Below are 21,710 nucleotides of genomic sequence, written 5' to 3' on the forward strand. Positions count from 1 at the left end.
GCCTACAGTATAGTAATTTGCCCCACAACATGCAAAATGAATACCAGGTGAGAGAGAGGAGGACTGACAGAAAAGGAACCCTGCAGGGACTAAGATTTAGTTATATCGGAGGTACCAACTCAACTGTATGAGAGACTGTCTGCCTGAATCAGCCGAACTTCTCACATACTCCCTCTCGGAAAAGTTTCTCCTTTAAATTTCTAGATTAAAACAAACAAACAATGAAAAACAGGAGCAAGTCCTCCTCCCCCAAAGCTTCTCCCTTCGTTGCTCTCGGTGGGCTCACTGGCCCCCACAGTAAATGAAGAGCAGTCATGCTTTGAGGTCAGGTGTTGAATATGGATCTAATCAAATGACTTTATAACAAGTACACATGTCCTCATTACCAAGACAGGTTTAGTCCTCTATCTTGGGTTTTACAGTAAACCTAGGAGCACATAGAATCCCTCATGAGTGCTGGGTGGGTCACCTTATCTCTCTGCCAAAGGACTCAATTACAGCTGATTTGAGAACATGGCCAATGACCAGTCAGTGGGACACAAAGGAGTAGCAAGCTAAAAGGGTAATCAGAACAGAAGGGAGAAGCATTTGAAATGGAGCTCCACAGAGGGTTTTAACTAGCAACAAAAAGTCATTTCGATAGCATCATTAAAGCAAAGGAGGTAACAAAAAAAATAAAGATGGGATAAGAAAATGGAAGGCTTGCCTACTCCACTGTATCCTCTCCCGCTTAGGTAAAGAGCCTGCTGTGCCTGGGATCCTATTTCCAAGGAAAGGGCCACGGAAAGGCGATAACGAGGGAAAGAGCTGATGTCTGCCTGCCAGTATTAAGCGTCAAGGACAGCCGTTTTGCCAAGAACAATACAGCCTGTGGAACTCATCAGAAGAGGGCTTCACTAACAATTCAGTTTCTGACCTACTTCAATTGGATCACAATAATAAGAGGAAATTTTTAACTTTCAAAATGAAACACTTGGTCCAGGAAAGTAGGCACTCTTTTCTACATAGGAACAATAAGGGATCATATACAGTATTTCTATAAGCTGATTCTGGTGGTCAAAGAAGGGATTTAAAAAAACAACAATACTATGTAAGTTCAAAGGGACACTGGTTACCATAAAAGATGATTCTTATTTCTGAGTGGGAGCCTGCTTTTATATCTTAATTTATAACATGGCAGAGCTGTTGTTGATTATTCTTAGAGATGTATCAGAAAACCTGGATTCAAACTGATACCACTGCCTACTAACTAGCATTTTCAGCTAAATTACTTAAACTCACTAAACTCAAATTCTTCATCTCTAAAATAGGCATAACAGCATTTTTCCTCTCTACACTTCATAGACAATGGCATGAAAATTGTTTGAAAAGAATGTAAAAGCTACATATAACGATATGGGACTGACAACTTTGAGGTCACCTGTGTATTGTCACCAGCAAAACAAAAACACTCAGTGGGCAATTTATTTCACATTTATAGTGAGAGGACAGCCTTTCCTGTTGACGAGACTTGAGTGGTTTAGGAAAGACAATGCTAACTGAGTGGGGGGGGGAAATTCTATTATTGGGCTGAAGCTTATTCAAAGAGAACCACTATGAGTTTTCTTCAAGAAACACAAATTACATATGGTAAATTTAACTTCAGTAAAAACACATACCTTTTTCTCTTTTCAGACCTGCATTATTTGCAAACCACGATCGGGATGTCCCAAACGTTGCTGCCACACAAAATTCTCCGCCCATTGATTTGCTTGGTGAAATTTGTGGAGGTGGTTTAACTTTGCTTAAAAGATAAAATGATAGAAAAAAAAATTACCAAGATGAAATCACAGTCCTCAAGATAATGACATATTTCCCTTTAAATTCTGCCCCACGTAGACATGCATTTTGCCTTAAGGAGAACTGGAGGTTGTGAGACTGTGATCGGCAGCAAAACTAGTTCAAAGTTCCAGGGTACTATCAGAATAGCAACTTATAAGATCAAGAAGAATTGACTTCTTTTTGAAGAATGTGCTGCTAAAATCCAAGTCAACTTATTTGAAGTGGGTAATATTTCCCTGGATATTTCAGAGTGGAACAATAAAACCAGCATAAACTTCTCATAACAATAAAATAGCTTATCATTTCATCTTAAATATAAAACATGAGACTGACAATACAGTTGAGTGGAGACAGCATGTATGAAAACACGAGATGATACAGAATGGAACTCTGACAATGCTCGCAGCCGCATGCGATGTATGGTTAGGCAATGTCTGGGGAGGAGATCTAATGATCTAATGCAATTATAATCACTGATCTTCCTATTCTTACTTTTTCTTTGTGGATTTGTGAAATGAGGTCTATTTTTGTTTCTTCTAACGTTTAAGAATGCATTAAGTAACTTCTGCTACTTCAGGAAACTACCATAGAAAAGTACAAGCTTTCCTCTGTTTTCCCCAAATCAGCTTCCAGCTTCTAGTACAATCAACTTCTGATAACAACCATTGTCTTCTTTCCATCCTGTATCGCTTCTCTACAGTCTGCCCCAAAGTTCCTTAGCAATTTCACCAGGGACCAGTCTCCAATGTCAAATCACATTATTTCTACTTTCCTTTGCTCATTATCCTTTATTTCTTTGTCTTTTAATGAAGTAAGGTTAGATGGAGAAAGATTGGGTTTTGGGGGTCAGGTAAAAACATGAATCTGAATCCCAGGTACAAAAGCACCTGTGTGAATTTCACTTAAGTTACTTAACCTCTCAGAGCTCACGCAACTAATATATAAAACAGAAAGATGGTAATGCCTACCTTGTAGGGTTATTTTAAGGATTACCGTATTACACGTGTTCTCAAAGTGTGGACCCTGACACTGAGAAGTTCTTAGACATGCAAATAATCTTCAAGCCATGCCCCACTCTGACAATCTGTTTTAACAAACCCTCCAGGAGATTCTGGCAACCGCTCAGGTTTAAGAACCACTGATTTTATAATGTGCAGAAAGCGCTCAGGGCAGAGTCTTCCCATATCTTAGTTCTTAACGCTAACTATCTCCTATATAGCACACAGTCTTCAACTAAGTTTTTAAAAGATCAGACTTCAGTTTAGTAATCTCAGTTTCCAGGTGTTATGACACCTGAAACAACATCTCACATATCTGATTTCCTGAGCCCTCTGTTTTGATGTCTTCCTGGTAGGGAGAGCAAAATGTCTGGATCAGAAGCCACTCTGCTTGGTCCTTTTGGTGTCTGCCTTTGACAAAATCCATACGAGGCACCTTGTCATATATGAAAAGGCCTCTTCTTTCCAACATTAACATTTTCTAAACACTCCAAGTTATTACCCATAAAAATCACATCCATGCCTAAAACACCAAAGACTTTCACTGACTGACAGGGCATAAAATAATAGCTCTGTGTGTGTAAGATTCTGTGATAAAATGAATGTTTCCACCAACAATTTCATATCTTTGCTGCATTTGCCACAGCTGCAACGTTGCTGTTGCCGTTCAGTCGCTCAGTTGTGTCCAATTCTGTGCGACCCCATGGACTGCAGCACGCCAAGCCTCTGTCCTTCACTGTCTCCCGGAGGTGGCTCAATTCATGTCCACTAATTTGGTGATACTATATAACCACCTCATGGTCTGCCACCCTCTTCTCCTTCAGCCTTCAATCTTTCCCAGCATAGGATCTTTTCCAATGAGTCGGCTCTTCACATCAGGTGGCCAAAGTACTGGAGCTTCAGCTTCAGCATCAGTCCTTCCAATGAGTACTCAGGGTTGATTTCCTTTAGGACTGACTGGTCTGACCTCCCTGCAATCCAAGGGACTCTCAAGAGTCTCCTCCAGCACCATAATTTGAAAGCATCAATTCCTCAGTGCTCAGCCTTCTTTATGGCCTAACTCTCATATCCATACATGATTACTGGGAAAACCATAACTTTATTTTATTTATTTATTTATTTATTAAAAACCATAACTTTAACTACATGGACCTTTGTCAGCAAAGTGATGCCTCTGCTTTTTAAAACGTTGCCTAGGGTTGTCATAACTTTTCTCCCAAGGAGGAAGTATCTTTTAATTTCATGGCTGCAGTCACCACCTGCAGTGATTTTGGAGCCCCCAAAAATAAAATCTGTCACTGCTTCCACTTTTTTCCCATCTATTTGCCATGAATTGATGGGACTGAATACTCTGATCTTAGTTTTTTGACAGCTGAGTTTTAAGCCAAATTTTTCACTCTCCTCTTTCACCCTCATCAAGAAGCACTTGAGCTCCTCGGTGCTTGAGTTCCTCTTTGCTTTCTGCCATCAGGTAGTATCATCTGCATATCAAAGGTTGTTGATATTTCTCCCGGAAATCTTGATTCCAAGTTCGTGATTTATCCAGCCTGGCATTTTGCATGATGTACTAACTGTGCATATAAGTTAAATAAGCAAAGTGACAGTATACAGCGTTGATGTACTTTTCCAATTCTGAACCAGCCCGTTGTTCCATGTCTAGTTCTAACTGTTGCTTCTTGACCTACATACGGGCCTTTTAGGAGGCAGGTAAGGTGGTTTGGTATTCCCAACTCTTTAAGAATTTTCCACAGTTTGTTGTGATCCACACACTCAAAGAATTTCACGTAGTCAATGAAGAAGTAGATGTTTCTCTGGAACTCTCTTGCTTTTTCTATGATCCAACGGACGTTCACAATTTGATCTCTGGTTCCTCTGCCTTTCCTAAATCCAGCTGACATATGTGGAAGTTCTTGGTTCACATACTGTTGAAGCCTGGCTTGAAGGATTTTGAGCATTACCTTGCTAGCATGTGAAATAAGCACAACTGTACGGTAGTTTGAACATTCTTTGGCATTGCCCTTCTTTGGGACTAGAATGAAAACTGACTTTCTTCCAGACCTGTGGCCACTGCTGAGTTTTCCAAATGTGCTGGTATGTTGAGTGCAGCACTTTAACAGCAACATCTTTCAGGATTTTAAATAGCTCAGTGGGAATTCCATCATCTCCACCAGCTTTGTTCATAGTAATGCTTCCTAAGGCCCACTTGACATTACACCCCAGGATGTGAGTGACCGCACCATCATGGTTATCCAGGTCGTTAAGACCTTTTTTGTACAGTTCTTCTGTGTACCCCTGCCATCTCTTCTGCTTCTGTTAGGTCTTACTGTTTGTGTTTTTTATTGTTCTCTTCTTTGCATGAAATGTTCCTGTGGTATCTTCAATTTTCTTGAAGCGATCTCTAGTCTTTCCATTCTACTGTTTTCCTCTATTTCTTTGCATTGTTCATTTAAGAAGGCTTTCTTGTCTCTCCTTGCTATTCTCTGGAATTCTACATTCAGTTCCGTATTTCTTTCCCTTTCACCTCTGCCTTTCGCTTCTCTTTTCTCAGCTATTTGTAAGGTTCCTTCATAGTCTTTATTTCCATTGTGTGTGTGCTCAGTCATGTCCGATTCTTTGCATCCCCATGGACTTGGATTTTCCCAGCAAGAATACTGGGGTGGGTTGCCATTTCCTCCTCCAGGGGATCATCCTGACCCAGGGATCAAACCCATGTCTCCTCTGTCTCCTGCATTGGCAGGTGGATTCTTTACCAAGGATCTTTACCAAGTTCTTACTGAACTGCTATCAGGGAGCTGTAAGTTCTTGTAACTATTAATAGCATCTTTTAACTTCCATTGGTTAGTTTCTGGAGGCTGGAAGGCTGAGGAGAGAGGGGGAGAAAAGATTCCAGAATTTTTTTGAAAGGTGTTTCAACTGTATGACTAATTTTTTACTAGAATCACCATCAAGGAGCAATGACAGTACAAAATGTACAAATTGAAAGTTCTTTGCAAATTCCCGAAAGTTATTTTTGTTTTTGTTGTTTAAATCATGTGGTAAGCAACAAGACTGAAGCTGAAACTCCAATACTGAAGCTGAAATTCCAATACCACATGTTTAAATCATGTGGTAAGCAACAGGAGTGAAGCCGACACTCCAATACTTTGGTCACCTGATGTGAAGAGCTGACTCATTTGAAAACACCCTGATGCTGGGAAAGATTGAAGGAGGGAGGAGAAGGGGATGACAGAGGATGAGATGGTTGGATGGCATCACCGATTCAATGGACATGAGTTTGAGTAAACTCCAGGAGCTGGTGATGGACAGGGAGGCCTGGCGTGAAGCAGTCGATGGGGTCGCAAAGAGTTGAACACGACTGAGCGACTGAACTGAACTGAAGCAACAAGACAGAAAACAAGCAGCATGCCACTTCTTAAGAGAGTCCATGGTGCATCTAAGCTATGTATCCTAAATAGATTTTAAAAGTTGCTACTGGGCCAGTTGGCTACTTTTGTAATATAATAATCAATTTAGTCTTTAGTCAAGCAAATATATATTATGTATGTCTACTGGCTTACAGTCTAATTATTCAACATCAAAAGCTGAAGTCTCAGACTTCTTTAATGTTATACATACATAAGTTATATGTTATGTTATATAACATAAGTTATACATAACTCAGTTTCTGAACACATGATTAAAATGCATCAATATAGTATCATTTTACCTAAACTCATTATTTCCTGCAGAGAATAAGTACCTTATGTTAAAAATATTCTTAAAATTATGAAAAAATTATCATTTCTATTCTTATATTTCATCATTTCTTCTTATTCTTCTGATAGGGCCTTCATAAATCACATTAGTAAAAGTTTGTGTTTAATATTAAAAGTTTTTATCCCTGAAAATAACTTGCCACCTCCTGCATGACACAATGCCATGTATTGGGTACTTAGCATATTTGGTGAACATAGTCATAACAAGTTAGTTCTATCATCAATCGACCTTTGGAATGACTATGGTATTTAAGCAAAATAGAAAATTTAAATATGTGTAGTATATGCGTACAAGATTTTCAGAAAAATAGAAAAGAGATATAATCTAAAGAAAATATTATTATTAATAAAGTATTTTCTATATGAAATATCCAAAGGAAGAAAATTTAATATTGATTCAATTTCCCTTTTATCCTAAAATTTTAAAAGACAAAGACCAGGAGGAATATTGGGTGGAAGCAGAATTGAACTTTTCCCAATTACCCAGAATATTTCTATTGCAAAATCACCTTTTGTTGGCAGAAAGATAAAATATTGAAAAACGATACATATGTGAAAAGAATAAAACAGAAAAGTGCTAGCCTTGTAACTCATGCGTATTTATAGACTAGTGTTCCAACCATTTTAGAAAAGCACTCCAATATTAGCCTTCTTTTCTTTCCTCTTCTCAATATCTATCTCCCTTTATCTTCTGAAAGAGACGTTAAAAATTTTATTATAAGACATCTGCAAGTTTAAAACAAACGTCTCTCACTGTTTAACTAATTTACTCAATTAGTAGTTGATAGAAAAAAAAATTATGTGCATATGGGGGTCCAGAAATTCAGTTGTGTCATCGTTACAAATGAATACAAAACATACTGATAGAGCTGGTGGACTCCTATCCATTAACAACTCCTGCACTATACTCTCCTGTGCCATAAATAATTCCAAGGTCAAAAATTAAAAGAAAAATTTGCCTTCACTTGTGAGCAAAACATAACGGACTACAGAATGAATTCAACCTTCACCATATCAGAAAACATCACATTTACAAAACTTAATACAAGAGACAATGTAACCAAAAGTAATATATGATAAAAAAAAAAAAACAACAACAACAACAAATAAGGTGCTAAATTGAAACTCAGGATTTTAACATTTCGTCATTTATTCTGGGAGACCTGACCATCTAACCATAGAATGAGAATCATTTTTAATGCCATCAGATGTTCTAGGGACATTAACATGATGACATCTTTAAAAATATTTACAAAGACTATTGAAGTTACCCATTGGCTCCTTCTGTATTATGTAATTCAATCAGATAAACATATTAAATTTCTCTGCTTGTTTTTTTCTCCACACTCTAACCACAGACAGACCAAAAAAAAAAAAAGAAAAAAAGACTCTAATGATATAGGCTTTAAAATTATAGCAAAATTATGTGCATCTGGATAATTTTCTATGTTCTATAAAATAGGATATAAGTGGTAAATCTGTGGATGGCATGAAAAGCAACAATGAGGCCTGGGGCCTTATTTAGGACACAAGCATGGGAAGGGTTAGGCTGAGACAGAAGCACCGTTTCTTTCATTCCCTAAATCACAAGGGTGCAGTCAATACTTCAGTTCAAATCTTAGACAATATTTATGTAAGAATTACAAGCGGTGTTACACCTTGTGTTAAAGAGAAAAAGCTTTTCTTTATATTCCTCACTGTGATTAGGCTTTCAAAAGGAATTTAGAAGTTTCCCTCACTCTCAGCTTTATTTTCGAAAATAGAAACTAATAAGGAAAATGAAAGTATTTTATTTTTTAAAAAGATATTAACCAGGTATCTAAAAGTATTCTATCACAAATTATTCTTAAAGACCTAAGAGATTTTCTTTGAACCTGGCAGATAAGATTCTCCTCTCCGGGATGGGGAATAAGTGTAAATCTATGGCTGATTCATATCAATGTATGACAAGACCCACTGAAATGTTGTGAAGTAATTAGCCTCCAACTAATAAAAAAAAATTAAAAAAAAAAAAAAAAAGATTCTCCTCTCCATATAAATCTTTCCTTCTGAAAATGAATTTATATTTTTTTCAGTAGTGTCAGAATAACTAGATTAGCTTAACTTAACTATTTATAAACAGATTGAAAACTTGGCACTAATTAAAACTTTAAATATACTTTGATATGTAAATTTTAACTCTTCTTTAAAATTAACCTTATATACTATAAAGATATATTCAAATGAACTACCTTTTGTCTACACTGTTGTGCATATATTTTTTCTTTCAGTAAGAAATTCAAACAATAGGAAAGTTTACTAGATGCAGATTAGGAACTCCATAACAACTTATTACTTATTTGTAATAATGAAAGCAAAATTCATTTTTAAAATTTCACTGTATTTCTTTTAAATTTTCTGCATTTAAAAAGTATATCATGTGTGTGATTCTTTTACATCATTTATACCATCATTTAAATTCCAAAATCCTAGAAAATACATAATCTTCAGAATGTATAAAATGGCTAAAGTGTTGAAGTTGGTCTGCATAGTTAACCTTCCAACAAACTTATTTGGTTGTCAAAGGAAAAGAAATTATTATAAACTGACTCATCTGAAACCCCATGTATTTCAACAATTAAAACAGTTTTATCAAAGAATGGAGAAATTAGCAGAAATTGTGATCGATCAAAAGCAAAATCTCAGCTAAATATAAATGTTTCAACTGAAAAATAATAAAAAATTTGTATGAAATTTATATAACATTTTAAGAGGAACTACAAAAGTTTCATATTCTTCCAAAATACAAGTCCTACCCTATACTGAAAGTCCTAAAAATTTGACAAAATAAAGAAATAACTTTATATAACATAATATTTATTCCAAAACAGTAAATAAAAACATTCTCAGGTTGAACGCTAAACAACATGGAAAAATAGTAAAAACCCTTAAAACAAAGAAGCTTTTTATAAACAACATGGAAGAAGTTGTCAAATTTATATTCATTTTGCTGCCTTAATTTGAGGTTTCATTAAGATCTTAATGGGAAAAACATGCACCACCAGTAAAGGGACGTATTTTAAAGGAGGATCTTTTAGGCTAGTACAAGTGACTAAAAACGAGTTTCTTGCTAGCATCAAACAAACCACAAAGCAGTCTTCTAAAAGACAGGCAATGATTCAAAAGTCTACTATATTTCATACATCCCTTTCTTTAATCTGGCTCTTTTAATCTTGTTTCAACCTCAAATCATTTCTGGTTGACAAGTGCTTTTGCTTAAATTTGAGGAGCACATAAGCTGTTGAAGGCATAGGCTTTTCTTACTTCACATACAACATTTGTCGTTCCATCTTTATGTCTACGCTAAAACTTCAAACTTTATTAACATACTAAAGCTCTTTTCTTTGTACTTAAAATGAGAAATTTACCCCGAGATGGAATTCAATTCTAAATTGAGTCTACAAAGAAATCTTGTCAAATGTTGAATCTGGCATTTAAAACTTCACTGTTTGCTACAAGCTCCTGAGTAAGATCCATGTAGCGTACTTGTTTTTGGAAGAAAATCTAGTTAACACAAAGAATGAAGATTGACTTTCAGGGAATTTTTACTCATGTATACCCTGAATTTGCTTATCACAGTTTCACAATCTGTGTACTAATTTTGATAATGCATTTTAAAGAGGAAATCTTTATGATGATTTACCACCCTATTCTAATACAACAATGAAATTTTCGGATATTCCTATTAGCGTATGAACACTGAAATTAGTTTGTGTCAAATTATTTAAGTTTCTTTTTGTCCAAGAGGAAAAAAGACTAAGACTTTTCCCTAGGGCCATAAGACAGTATGAACAAGTCTCAGAAGCAGTTATGAGAATTGCACATACATGTATTCTGACTAAATTTATAAAATTGATATAAATTACATTAACCAAAATGTCTCTTGGGCTCACTCATTCTTAGAAGCAAAACAAAACAACAAAACCATGATCTAACTTAAAGAAGCTTCTTCTCAAAACTTGAATTTCCCCCTTAAACCAGAAAAGAAATCATAGCATGGCACGTAACATTTACTGAGCTCTTATTATGTGCCAGGCACTGCTCTAGGTAATTTATACATTGGTTCATTGAATCCTCATAATGAACCTATAAGGTAGGTGCTACTGGTAATTCTAATAGAAATAAGGAACCCAAGATATAGACAGGCTTTAGAAAACTGCCCAAGATCACACAGGTAGTAAGTGTGTGACCTGGAATTTAAGACCTAGACAGTCTGATTCTGGAGCTCTGGCTCTTAACTATTTTGTTAAACATATTACACCAAGCTCTAAATACATTTTATTGCACATCTTTACATAAAAGCATTAAATAGTTTCTTTTCTATGATCATCATGCTAAGACTGACAAAGTTATATTTTATGCACTCTTACATAAGAATGTAAACGAGTTATAGTGGGTAGGTGTTAATAACTCAAAATAATAAGTTATTAAGGAATTTAGGAGTTGGTATGTAAAACCCAAATTTCCCCATGTAGATCCTTAACTACCTCAACTATTCAAAACAGAACTGACTCTTTTCCCTTTGGTACCAAATAAAATGCAGTAAAAATTTATAGGGTATTTTTGGTATAACTTAAATATATTTATATTTCAATATAAATCATGTCTTCAGCAGTTCAGCATGTCATATAGGGAGTTTCTATCTTCTAGCACTATAATACTAAAAGCTTCAAATGTGGGTGTTGGCCATGTCTTATATACCAGAATTATTATGAGAGAATTCTTTGTCTTTTTTTTAAAATATTATTCTATGATTTTTTTTAATGTGAATTTTCAAGAAATGAAATGAAACCAAGAAAACTAATCTTTTCAAGCTTAAATACCAACATCTACCAATGACTCAGTAATTCGGTGCATCTATCTGTGATCAGGCCATGCAACTGAAAACAAAGTACAAAACAGAGTCACTTTCGGAGAGTACAGCAAATGAATTAGGCATGCGGGACTGAACTGAGACTCACCATGGAGCTTTTATGGAAAAACACCCCGCTCCAAACAGATAAGGCCTTCATGGAAAAGGGGGGAAAATGCACAAAAAATATTAGAGGAAAAATCATTTAATATTAACAAATACATGTTGATCACACTGTTAAAAGAGTATGGATAAAATAGCTAAAAAAAAATTAGTAATCGTTTGCAATTCTGCTGTCAATGCTAACAAGTCTGATATAACCGTTGAGCAGAAGGATGTGTAGTAACAAGTCCCTTCATTTTCATAAGGTTACAGATTGCAAAATGCTCTGTTTCTCCCCCTTTTCTGGAGCACCCCTGTAGGGTTCCTAAGGTAAAATAAAATTTACTTCAGAGGCCCTTTAAAACAAAGTACAAGTTAAATGGAATAACTGGATGGAGAAAAGAGTGGAACCAGTAGCAACACATGTGTGGTTGTGCGACACGAAATGTTTAACACTAGTGAAAGAGGGCTTGATAAAAATTTGATAAGCATTGTTGCTGTTCACCAGTTGTCTCAGAGCCACAGAAAGTAACGTATTTTCTAAGCTGCTTAATTACAGTAAGTTGTACTGCATACTGCTGGTCAAAGGAACTAACACTAAATACAAGTCTGTGGTATGATTTACTTCCATTTTAGGGCCACATTCCAGGAAATCAGCATTTCTCTTAATAATGACAGAAGAGGTTAGCTTCCCCTATCTGGCCTATACCAGGCTAGGTTGGAATAGAGGAAACTAAAGCCACAATTGCTTGTTTTAAATATAGCTGGGGATACAAAGGCAGACTTCCATGTTACATATTTCTTCTTAATATTCTGTTCATAGCATTTAGGACATGCTATGCATACTTGCACAGAAAGAAGACTGACTTAATTATATAAAGAACAAAATACTGTTGTTGCATCTAACATTTGGAAGGAAGACATAACAAACTGAGGAAGAAAGAGCACTGCATAACTTGGTAATTCTCTTCTTCAACTTTGGTGCCAAGAACATTAAAAAAGAAAACTCATGCTAATTAGCATCAATCTCCCAGTGAAGTGGCCACACAACACTGGATACAGTTCTGAGGACTGAAGTGCAGAAGATACAAAGAAGAGAACAGAAAAGCAAGAGACTATTAATATTAGAAGAAACTGAATTGGAAGACAGACGTATTAAAAAAGAAAACTTGACAGATGATTCAAATACAAAGCAAGGAAATCTCTCCCACAGTTAATGATAAGACCACAATCAGAGATGTGATTTCATCACTCACATCTAAAACAATGCATTTCAAAATTGTTTTGACCGTGACCCATGGAAATATGCAGTTGGCCCTCCGTATCCAGAGGGCCCATATCTACAACCAACCGCAGATCAAAAATATTCAGAAAAAAAAATTCCAGGAAGTTCCAAAAGGTAAAACTTACTATGCACCAGCAACTATTTACAACTTAGAAAAGATTTAAAGCATATGCATAGATGTGTGTAGGTTATGCAAATACTAGGCCATTTCATATAAGGAACTTGACCATCCACAGATTTCAGCACGGAGTGGGAACCGATCCCCCTCGGATACCGAGGGATAAATGTACTGAAGTATAAGCTCATATGTACTTGAACACAACAAACTGAAATAATTTAATGAATATGAGGGGTTTTGTTTGTAATCAACTTTACTATTTCCATTTCAATGTTTTATAAACATTAATTCTGAGATTTAGTTACAGTGATGATGAATGCATATTATGACAGGGTAGGTAGGTCTGGGTGGGACCTTCAATTCTCTATTTCTAACAAGCTCCTAGATAATACAAGGATGTTAAGTTTGAAGAACCAGGAACAAAATTACATTTTATTATATTCTATTTCATTAATGAAAAAAAAGTTAGCCATGATTCCCCTGTCCATTGATTTTATGATTCACTGATTACATCAGAAACAAAAGATTACTGGAACTCATCCTGCACTTTGACCAACACCAATTTAAATAACTGTGACCACGTGAAGACACCAATCTCTCAATGCCACTGTGATGCCATGAAATAATGATCAGAAAACGGAAGGTTCAAAACATTTCCACATGCCCACAAGTGAAAGTGAAAGTTGCTCAGTCATGTCCAACTCTGCGACCCCATGGAACTCTCCAGGCCAGAATACTGGAGTGGGTAGCCTTTCCCTTCTCCAGGGGATCTTCCCAACTCAGAGACTGAACTCAGGGCTCCTGCATTGCAGGCAGATTCTTTACCAGCTGAGCCACAAGGGAAGCCCAAGAATACTGGAGTGAGTAGCTATCCCTTCTCCAGCAGATTTTCCTGACCCAGGAATCGAACTGGGGTCTCCTGCATTGTAGGTGGGTTCTTTACCAAAGATACTGCCTAAATGAAGAAGTTATCATTGACACATACTATCCAACTTCTTCTCATTTTCTTCCTTAGGCAGACACCTGAATTCAATCAATTCTGACAGAAACATTTGTGATCTGGAATGTCTGGGCATGAGTTGCTGTTTCGCATAGATTGTATAGAAGCTGGACAAGTCTCCCACCTCATTCCAAATATCAGAATACAGGGTTCCCAATGGAACTTGGTTATCCATTTAAAATACAGCAGTGTATACATGTCCATCCCAAACTCCCTAACTATGCCTGCTCAATGTTATGAGGCAGCCTGGACAGAAGGGAGTTTGGGGAAAAATGGATACATGTGTATGTACGGCTAAGTACTTTTGCTGTCCACCTGAAGCCATCACAACATTGTTAATCAGCTATACTCCAATACAAAATAAAAAGTTTAAAAAAAAACCCTAACATCAGAATAATGCTGATTCATTGCAAATAATTTAAAAGTTTTATCTTAGTCCTTTATGCCTTAAACGGCTTCTGAGTGACCCCCAAAACCAAACAAACAAAAATGAAACAAAACTTTAAGTTTTCTACAGTTCAAGAGACCAGTTGACGGTCCCACCTACAGAACTAGTAAATACTTTTTTCCAAGTTTAAATTTCCTTATGTATAAAATGTAACATATTAGCCAAACAAATTAAACACTTTTTTTTTTCAATCTGCTAGATTCTCCTTCCCAGGCAATAGCAGCATGTTACCAACAAGATTCCCACAACCTCACAATCGCAAACTGCACTGTTAACTCCCCCTCTCTGGACACTGCAATAAACAGGCATGCGCTGCGCAGCAGCATGGTCAAGCTTAAAGACAACACGGCTCTCGCTATTCACAGTATAACTCAGCTGTATGCATTAAAAGTTATCCTTCTTCGGCCAAATAAGAATCTATAGACTGGCCCAGCTCAAGGAGAAGACAGGGGATGGGGGAAACAGGGTGAGGACCCACTTTCTGGCATGGTCCCAATCTATACTCACCCAGTTCTTACCCGCTCCTACAAACTGGATCTCTGCCACATACATGGAAAAGAAGACCCATAAACACCAGAGAATTAGAGTGACTGATGTAATCACTGACTTGGTATGGGTAGTGTCAGCTGTTCTTTTGAAATGTGCCCGCCTCATCTTTTCTCAGTAGTGAAAGAATGAAAATAAAAAGTCACAAAGGCCAAGTCCATGATCCAGCTGTCTTCACCTATGGCTTTCCCCTTCCCTCCAAAATCCCGCAGCTGTAGTTTTACAAGGGGTGGTTTGAAGGAGGAAGAGAGCATGTGAGTCAGAGTGTATGCTGAATTAAAATGGTCTGTATTAACAAATGCAACTCCAATTATCATATTCAGGTATTAAGAATTTATGTATTTTCCGAGCACTATTAAGTTTCAGCAGGTTGAGCAATCCTGCCATGTAAAACTATCCACTTAGTCATGATTATGTCCTTTTGAAGCTGAAATTCTGATTGAAAAACATTAGGGTTCGCCAAGAGACTAAAAATCAGAAATACTAATCCAGCGTAAAGTGACACTGCCATTGGTTCTCAAAGGGTTTCTTCTGGAGATTCTCAGAAGACAAGAAAGAACTGGGCTTTATATCAAATCACTGTGTGCCTGCGTGCTAAGTCACTTCAATTGTGTCCAATTCTTTTTGACCCCATGGACTGTAGCCCACCAGGCTCCTCTGTCCATGGGATTCTCCAGGCAAGAATACTGGAGTGGGTTGCTACGCCCTCCTCCAGGGGATCTTCCCAACCCAGGGATCGAACTCATGTCTTTTATGTCTCCTGAATTGGCAGGTGGGTTTCTTTACCACTAGTGCTACCTGGGAGGTCCCATATCAAATCATTAATACTATGCAACTCTTTAAACTCTGATTCATTTTTTTAAAGGCCACACAGTACCACAAAAGCTTTCGTCTTCCTAGCTGAAAATAAGACAAATGTAAAGACTGTTCAAATGTTAAGAGGGAAATAAAATCAGATTTTATTTGAACATGGTAAAACCCTTTATAACCTGACTCTGGTGCTAAAAGGCAGTAATAATAATTAGATTTCACCATCTTCAGAGTTAAAGAATAGTTGGCATCTAAAAAACAGTGAAGGAAGGAGAGGGTGGGATGAACTGAGAGAGTAGCAGTGACATATATACACTACCATGTGTAAAAGAGACAGCTAGTGGGAACTTGCGATATAAGACAGGGAGCTTGGCCTGGAGCTCTGTGCTCTGTGCTGACCTAGATGGGCGGGACAGGGGTGTCGAAAGGAGGCCCGAGAGAGGGGAGATGTGTGTGTGTGTGTGTGTGTGTGTGTGTGTGTGTGTGTGTGTGTGTTGTGTGTGTGTGTGTGTATAGCCCCATATATATATATGTATACTTATAGCTGACTGACACTGTTGTACAGTGTCAGTCTGTTGTACACAGAAACGAATACAACTTTGTAAAACAATTACTCTCCAATTAAAAATAAACAAAAAATTTAAAAAAAACATATTCTGAAAGTTCCAGTTTCCAACTAATCATGTCCTATGAGAATTCAAGCACTGTCACTTAAGAGACAAAAGAATGAGCCCATATAAATATTAAATACACTGAACAGAGAAAGGGCTATACAACACCATGTGTAAAATAGTAAAGAAAAGCCATATAGTCTAACACCACATTCCAGGAACCCCAATGACTCTGCTACACTCTACACCCCCGTGTTAAACAATAACTTTGATGGCCTCACATTCCCCATGTGCATACAAGCAAGTTAGTCCTCACATCATTTTCAAGTATTACTCTAAATTTTTCATTCATTTAACTACTAAAGAGACCTATGGCACTACTGGCTCTCAAATTATTGTTCTGAAGGCAAATTCAAGCTGAAATATACAGGCGAATTTTCTAATCTGAGATATATTCAACATGCAAATTTAAATTATAAGCTCCAGATTTTCATCAGAAAAAACTCTCATGTTCAATTTCCACCAGATGTGGCAGAAGAGAGACTAGAATAGCACACATAGATTTCCAAATTTCCATAGAAAATAATGCTTGCTGACTTGTAATACATTATACAGGAGACTTAATCTCCTCCCCACTCCCACTCCAACAAATTCACAGATTTATGGTAAAAGGGAACAAAGTATGGAGTGGCTTAAGTACTCTATTGACTTAGTACAAAAACTGGAAACTCAAACTGTGCATGTACATTGCAACATGTAGACATATCCATCCTAATGAAAATATACATTGCCAGTTATTTTATATCTGGAATGAAATATTTATAGCTTAGTTATCAAGAAATAATACATACATAAGACAGGACTAGGAAGTGGAGAACTGCCATTTGGACTACAAGGAGATCAAACCAGTCAATCTTAAAGGAAATCAACCCTGAATGTTCATTGGAAGGACTGATGCTGACGCTAAAGTTCCATTACTTTGGCCACCTGATGCAAAGAGCCAACTCATGGGAACAGACTCTGACGCTCAGAAAAACTGAACGCAAAAGGAGAAGAGGGCGGCAGAGGATCAGATGGTTAGACAGCATCACCAACTCAATGGATCTGAGTTTGAGCAAACTCTGGGAGATAGTGAAGGACAGGGGAGCCTGGCATGTTGCAGTCCAATGGGCCACAGAGTTGACCATGACTCTCTTTGTGTGGGACACAACTTAGAGACTGAAAAACCACCACCACTGGAGCTGGGCAGGGGGAGGGGTATATTTTTCCAAATATTTCCCATTTAATTCTTCAAACTTCACCTATAAGATGTGAGGCTTAGGTCAAAGTGTCTAAATAGGGCAAGGCAGACCAAAGTGAATTAGAAAGAGGAACAGACCTTCCTCAAGGACTATATGCCAATGTCAGTTATTCACTTAGCAAACTCTGATGGCAGATTTGGTCTACAAATTTCAACTAGAGATAATCAAATAAATGCTATTAAATGCTTGCATTTCTAAAGAAGAACAATCATCTATGTTTCCTAAATGGAGCTCCTGTGAAGCACTGGCCTAGGAAACAGCAATTGAATGAGGCTTAGAAAGTACATAATAGAACACCGGGTGGAAACTCATACACTGTAAGGCTGACAGGTTATAATCCATACATACAAATACACCTCGGATGAAGAAATTCATGTAGACACACTGGAAATGGCAGAACCAAGATAAGACGGAGCTCCAGACTCCAAAGATGATATTCTTCCACTATATTCCCTAGCCTACTTCTCCAGAGTCAGGCCCAAGGTTCCTAATACCTAGCTCAAACTGTTCACAAAAAAATGAATACATACAAACATGGTGGAAGGAGGAAGGAGCAGGAAGCTGCTCGATTTAAGAAAAAGAAAACCAGTGAAAGACAACAAATCGTATCAGGTTACTTCACTAAACATGTCAGCTAGTGAAGGGCAAGGAAGTAACTTCATTCCCAATTTCTATATATATATTTTTTTCTTTCCTCAAATACATGACAAAAATCAAAACTCAAAAAAAAACAATAGTGGTCTTCATCAATTGCAACATGACTTTGTTGAGCGCCATACCTTTGCAAAGGCTACAAATGCATGCTCAGTAGGAGTATTGTTGACATGGCTGGTCTTTGCTGCATTGATAAAATAGGCTTGCTTCCTACACTGGCTGTATCCTGTTTCTGTATTGATTACATAACATTTCTGCATGTTCTAATATGTAAACATTCTTTAAGCCTAGTGTTTTTTTTTTTTTTTCTGTTCTACCACTTTATTGCTACCAACCCATCTCCCTCCACCCTCATGCACACATGCTCAGTCATGTAACCCCACAGACTGCAGCCCGCCAGGCTCCTCTGTCCATGGACTTTTCCAGGCAAGAATACTGGAGTGGGTTGCCATTTCCTTCTCCACCAATTTCTATATTTTTTATTCCCATGAAATTACTAAGACCACTTAAAAAAAATTTATTTGTTTATTTATTTGGCTGTGCCGGGTCTTAGTTGAGGTATCTGAGATCTTCAATCTTGGTTGCAGAACGGGGATCTTTAGTTGTGGCTTGTGAACTCTTGGTTGCAGCATGTGGGATCTAGTTCCCTGACTAGGGATCCAACCCGGGGCCCTGCACTGGGAGTGTGGAATCTTAGCCACTGGACTACCAGGGAAATCTCTCTGACCACTTTTTGAAATGTACTGTTCCCTGCTTGTGCCCAAAAAATGATGTATGTGTCAATAATTTTAGATTTAATATGTGTAAAATTAAGCATATTGATGAAAAATTGTCTAGTAAATTTTTGCATAGGAAGCATTTAAAAAAAACCTTCATCACTTACTTGATTCATTAATTCAGTCAAACATCTATGAGCTATTGCTTCGTAAGTCCCTACTACAAAAACGTCACACTCCAAAACAAGGAGTGATCCCTTGGCACCCACTTTCATTTTTAATAGATGACAACTATGCTGATTTACACATGATAAAAATAGGATGGAGGCCTTTCCATTCCTCCAGTCTTAGACTGGAAGGAATGGGTTTTGTTTGAATGAGCGGCTATTAAACCAAATGATTCCTAGCACATTTTTTGCCTTCATCAGTGTATACCACAGTTGGGCTGAGCAACAGCTGTTGCCAAAATAGGCCTTATTTCCTCCCAGTGCTGCTTCAAGGTACAGAACATGAAGGTGTAAATACATCTGTCTTCTGCCATTTGCAGTTCTACTGGCCTTGCGAATGTCTTTGAGTAAGACAGATGGTCCCTGACACTGCACAGGCTTTCAGAGATGTATCTTTCCATAAATAAGAGGGCAGATGTGAAGCGTGGTAAGCACACGTCTATCCCCTGAAGGTTTGGGTTGAGGTTCCCATCTAAACTTGGTTATTTAAATATAGGATCCTAAGCAATTCTTGGAAATCTCTATGCTAGAAATGTAGTTTTTAATGTTTATTTTATGCCATTACGGCAAATATCCAGGACATGGAATATATATGTAACTAGATATAATATCAGGTGAATTGGAACTTAATGCCTATAAATGAGTCAGCTCTGTGTTCTCTTTCTACATAATTCATGTCAAATACTTCTGTAAATTTTATTTTTAAATGCTAGAAAACTCATTTCATTGAAGCAAGGTTAGAGTAAATTAGGATTTCCACAATGACCTGGAAAATTAAAAGGCTATTTGCTCATCACTCTGGTGACCTTAATGTGGTAATCAAAATCCTCAGGAAACACAATAAAACTTGATGGAAATAATGCAAGTGTGCTAACTGCAGCTTAAGAACTGGTCACAGTAAAAAAAAAAAAAATTTTTTAATAAAAATGAAATGACTATAATCTTGAAATCTAATGGGAGAAATATAATGATTCAAATCATTAGATGTGCTTTGGGATGTGCTTCAAATCTCAGCATATGTCAAAAATGGAAATTCAAGGAATACCTTACTCTCCCAAAACAAGTACTACTTTTGGTTAGTCAAAATACATGTAGTCAATGAAATTGCTAAGCGTTGATATAGTAAAACCACAAACTACATTCTGAAAATTCTATGACCAAATAGTATTATAAGAATTATATAGACAAGGACAGGGAAGCCTAGCATGCTGCAGTCCATGGGGTTGCAAAGAGTAAGACACGACTTGAAGACTGAACAACAGCAAAGAATTATAAGTAACGTCACAATAGCAATTTCTGAATACAGTCAACAAACCCTGCAGAAAATGGTTTAAGAGTATTAGGTCTTATAATCTAGCAGTAACCAGCATAAGTTATGAATACTATCATCAAAGTGTTTTTTTTTTGTTACTGTAATCTGTGTTAACAGGAAGAGAAAAAAAGAATAGTAGGAGGGGACGGAAAAAAAAGAGAGTGGATGGGGTAATTTACGGAGCACTAAAGCTCTGCCACAAGTAAAGAATTCATTACAGACAATAGACATACAGAAGAAAAAAAACTAATAAAATGAGTTTTTGGTGAATGTATATGTATGTGCGTGTATGTGTATGTATGTGCGTGCGTGTATATGGAGTGAGAAAAGATAAATAAGGCAAATTTGTTAAACTGTTAACATTTGGAAAATCTGGGCATGCAGCAATTCCCTTTTTTATTAAATTAATTTATTTATTTTAATTGGGGGGTAATTCCTTTACAATATCGTGGTGGTTTTTGCCATACATCGACATGAATCATCCACGGGTGCATATGTGACCCTCCAACCTGAACCCCCGTCCCACATCCATCCCCAGGAATTCCTTTTACTGGTCTAATAACATTTTTTTGTTTCCAGTAAGTCTAAATGAATCTCTATCAAAATTCTGGAAATTAAAATCCAAGTACTCATTGTGAGGCAAATATTAATTTTTCTCTCTAAACACTTTAAGAAAGGACACGCCAAAAAGAATTTTAAAATTTGGCAAAAATAAAAGGGTTTAAGAACTGAGATAAAAACCCACCAAAAAATGATACATGTATTGTAAACTAATATTAATTTCAAAGCACACAATTAAAATTCCTGCCACTTAATTCATTAATAAATAATTATTAAATTATCTAGGATACAAGGAACATAATACACATGCTCTAAAAAATCTAGGAACTGTGACCAAGTTTTTAAAAAGAAAAGGAAATATAAAAGTTATCTAAGTTCACACAGTATGGTAGCTTAGGAAGAGACTAGATGATTAATAGTTTCTACCCATCTAAGGACAGACAGAAAGAATAGCAAGAGAGAGAGTAAAAGAGGTGTGATGGAGTTTATCTTTTTATCATGGAAAGTTTCAAAGATCTGCAAAACTAAACTCACTTTCTAAGAGAGTGTTAGTC

General features: G+C 36.8%; 1 protein-coding gene across 8 annotated transcripts in view; it reads right to left on the reverse strand.

Annotated features, from left to right (window-relative positions):
- The window catches only part of BCAS3 (BCAS3 microtubule associated cell migration factor), a 579,738-nt gene that overhangs the window by 315,298 nt on the left and 242,730 nt on the right, over positions 1-21,710 (reverse strand). For 5 of the 8 annotated variants that reach the window (XM_043902888.1, XM_043902892.1, XM_043902889.1 and 2 more), the window contains exons 17-18: positions 11,575-11,619; positions 1,659-1,783 (exon numbers count right to left, since the gene is read on the reverse strand). In XM_043902888.1, coding sequence (XP_043758823.1) covers positions 1,659-1,783; positions 11,575-11,619 — 170 coding nt within the window. The remainder of the gene's footprint in view (positions 1-1,658; positions 1,784-11,574; positions 11,620-21,710) is intronic. The other 3 variants (XM_043902895.1, XM_043902891.1, XM_043902894.1) reach the window with 1 other exon arrangement.

Source organism: Cervus elaphus, chromosome 5, assembly GCF_910594005.1.
Source record: "Cervus elaphus chromosome 5, mCerEla1.1, whole genome shotgun sequence".
Classification (NCBI taxonomy): domain Eukaryota; kingdom Metazoa; phylum Chordata; class Mammalia; order Artiodactyla; family Cervidae; genus Cervus; species Cervus elaphus.